The 3,179-nt window shown below is 42.4% G+C and overlaps 1 protein-coding gene across 1 annotated transcript; it reads left to right on the forward strand.

Moving 5' to 3' along the window:
* Positions 1-352: 352 nt before the first annotated feature.
* LOC122265787 (uncharacterized) lies at positions 353-1,565 on the forward strand. The gene is made up of 3 exons (XM_086539917.1): positions 353-477; positions 581-736; positions 1,376-1,565. Exons 1-3 carry the CDS (start codon positions 384-386, stop codon positions 1,459-1,461), a joined length of 336 nt encoding a protein of 111 aa, XP_086396043.1. The 5' UTR covers positions 353-383; the 3' UTR covers positions 1,462-1,565.
* Positions 1,566-3,179: the final 1,614 nt, after the last annotated feature.

Raw genomic sequence — 3,179 nt, forward strand, 5'->3', positions numbered from 1 at the left:
AGGAGGAGGTATAAATAGGAGCGAACAGGCCGAGTCTATCAAGTCATCCTCGTCCAGGTACGTTACAGCATGTCAGCTCTCTTCTTGACTGAAGACGTTAAGATCCCAAGAGACTGTTACTGTGATCATATTTTTCAGCAGACTTATATATATATATATATACATATATATATATATATATATATATATATATATATATATATATATATTTTTTGTGTTTTTTCTCTCTGTGTGTGTTTTTTTTTTTTTTTTTTTTTTTTTTGTGTCTATATGTTTTTTTTTTTTTTTTTTTTTCTAGATGTGCTATTTTTGCATTGTTCAACATTCGGTTTTCAGTCAGCAATTCAAGTTTCCTTAATACATATGATTTTCCAGACGCTAATATGAAGGCCGCCGTTGTATTCTGCTTCGCCGCCTCTTTGGCTGTTGCCGCTGCCCTGCCTCCACCAGGTGGCTTTGGCGGCTTCGCGCCCCCAGGTGAGTCCTTGTGACTGATTCCTCGTTCCTGTGGCTTCGTTGTGGAGTTAATCGATGCATGATGATGATTTGCATGATGGTAAAGCCGTTTTTCTTTCCTTAGCTCCGGCAGGGCCTTTCGCGCCGTCCCCAGCCATGATCGCTGCCTTCATCCCGACGCCCGAGGAGATCCAGGCCCTCAACGCCCTCCACACCACGCCCGCCCCGGGGGCCGTTCCCGCCCCTGCAGTCGCCCCAGGAGCTCCTACGGCGCCCCCAAGTGAGAAACTGAGGTTTAGCTTTAAAAAGCTTTGAAAGCAAAGTGGAAATTTTCGCTCTGCACGTGCGGTGTACTTGTCAGAAAGAGAGAGAGCGAGTAACTCCGAGAGAGTAAGACAGAAAGAAAGATACAGTAAGAGTAAGACAGAAAAAGAGAGCGAGTAAGAGTATGACAGGGAGAAAGAGAGAGAGAGAGAGTAAGAGTAAGTCAGAGAGAGAGAGTAAGAGTAAGTTAGAGAGAGAGTAAGAGTAAGACAGAGAGAGAGAAAGAGTAAGTTAGAGAGAGTAAGAGTAAGTCAGAGAGAGAGTAAAAAAGAGCAGGAGTGAGAAAGAGAGAAAGTGTAAGACAGAGAAAGAGAGAGAGAGAGAGTAGGAGTAAGAAAAAGACAGAGAGACAGAGAGATTACGAGTAAGAATAAGAGAGAGAGAAAGAGTAAAAGAGAGAGCGAAATAAGTATTCATATGTATGTGCTAAAATACAGTGAACGTTAGATATATACATATACATTAACTTATAGGTATATATATGTACACACACACACACACATATATATACATATATATCATATACATATTGTATGTGTGTGTGTGCGTGCATGTATGTGGCTCACAAGACTCATCAACTCGTATCGTCTTCCAGCCATGCCTCCCGCCGTAGCCAACCTGGTGAAGAAGTACCAAGCCGCCGCCGCTGCCTTCATGCCTCCCGCCGCTGGCGCCGTTTAATGCCCCTGCTATTGAGATCTTGGCATTATGCAGGATTAGTGAAAAGGGATTTTTTAAAACGAACTGTACGCTAGTCATATTGACATAAAAATTAAAGTAAATCAGTAAGTGTATTATTTCCTGATTCCCGATGATTTGGGCAGTACGCCCTTGAAGAAACAAGAATGATTTTACTCTCTCTGTCTCTCTCCTACCCTCTCTTTCTCTCTGTCTCTCTCTCTCTCTTTCTCTTTGCCTCCTCTCTCTCTCTGTCTGTCTGTCTCTTTGTCTCTCTGTCGCTCTCTCTCTCTATCTGTCGCTCTTTCTATCTATGAATCTATCTATCAATCTATCTCTGCATATATATATATATATATATATATATATATATATATATATATATATATATGTGAGAAAGATGGTACAATGCAGTAACGAATTTAATATAGATATACAAATTTTACCTCCCTGACCGGGACTCAAAGATTGACAGGCACGGAGATGATCCGATAAGCTATGACGACACACTAAAAATATTGTCAAACCAGACGCGTTATGAGACGTCATGGAATTAACCTATTTGCTCTTAGCAGAGCAGTGATAGCGAGGTTTTACAGACAATTCCCGAGGGCGCTCGGCAGCAACAGAATCACAAATTCAAATCCGAAATCACGTTACCGAGGTTATATATATGTGAGAAAGATGGTAGAATGCAGTAACGCATTTAATATATATACAAATTTTACCTCCCTGACCGGGACTCGAACACGCGCCATAAGATTGATAGGCACAGTGATGATCCAATAGGCTACAACTACCTGCTAAAAGAATGGTCTAACCAGACGCCTTATGAGACGTCATGGAATTTACCCATTTGCTCTTAGCAGAGCAGTGATAGTGAGGTTTTACAGACAATTCCCGCGGGCGCCCGGCAGCAACGGAATCACAAATTCAAGTCCCAAATCAGGTTACCGGGGTTATATATATGTGAGAAAGATGGTAGAATGCAGTAATGCATTTAATATAGATATAAAAATTTTACCTCCCTGACCGGGACTCGAACCCGCGCCGTAAGATTGACAGACACGGTGAAGATCCAATAGGCTACAACTACCTGCTAAAAGAATTGTCTAACCAGATGCCTTATGAGACGTCATGGAATTTACCCATTTACTCTTAGCAGAGCAGTGATAGCGAGGTTTTACAGACAATTCCCGCGGGCGCTCGGCAGCAACGGAATCACAAATTCAAGTCCCAAATCAGGTTACCGGGGTTATATATATGTGAGAAAGATGGTAGAATGCAGTAATGCATTTAATATATACAAATTTTACCTCCCTGACCGGGACTTGAACCCGCGCTGTAAGATTGACAGACACGGTGATGATCCAATAGGCTACAACTACCTGCTAAAAGAATTGTCTAACCAGATGCCTTATGAGACGTCATGGAATTTACCCATTTGCTCTTAGCAGAGCAGTGATAGCGAGGTTTTACAGACAATTCCCGCGGGCGCTCGGCAGCAACGGAATCACAAATTCAAGTCCCAAATCAGGTTACCGGGGTTATATATGTGTGAAAAAGATGGTAGAATGCAGTAACGCATTTAATATAGATATACAAATTTTACCTCCCTGGCCGGGACTCGAACCCGCGCCATAAGATTGACAGACACGGTGATGATCCGATTGGCTACAATGGCCCGGGTTCGAGTCCCGGTGAGGGAGGTAAAATTTGTA

The sequence above is a fragment of the Penaeus japonicus genome, unplaced genomic scaffold (assembly GCF_977035675.1).
Source record: "Penaeus japonicus unplaced genomic scaffold, GWHDUDI00000001_assembly GWHDUDI00000009, whole genome shotgun sequence".
NCBI classification, from domain to species: Eukaryota; Metazoa; Arthropoda; class Malacostraca; order Decapoda; family Penaeidae; genus Penaeus; species Penaeus japonicus.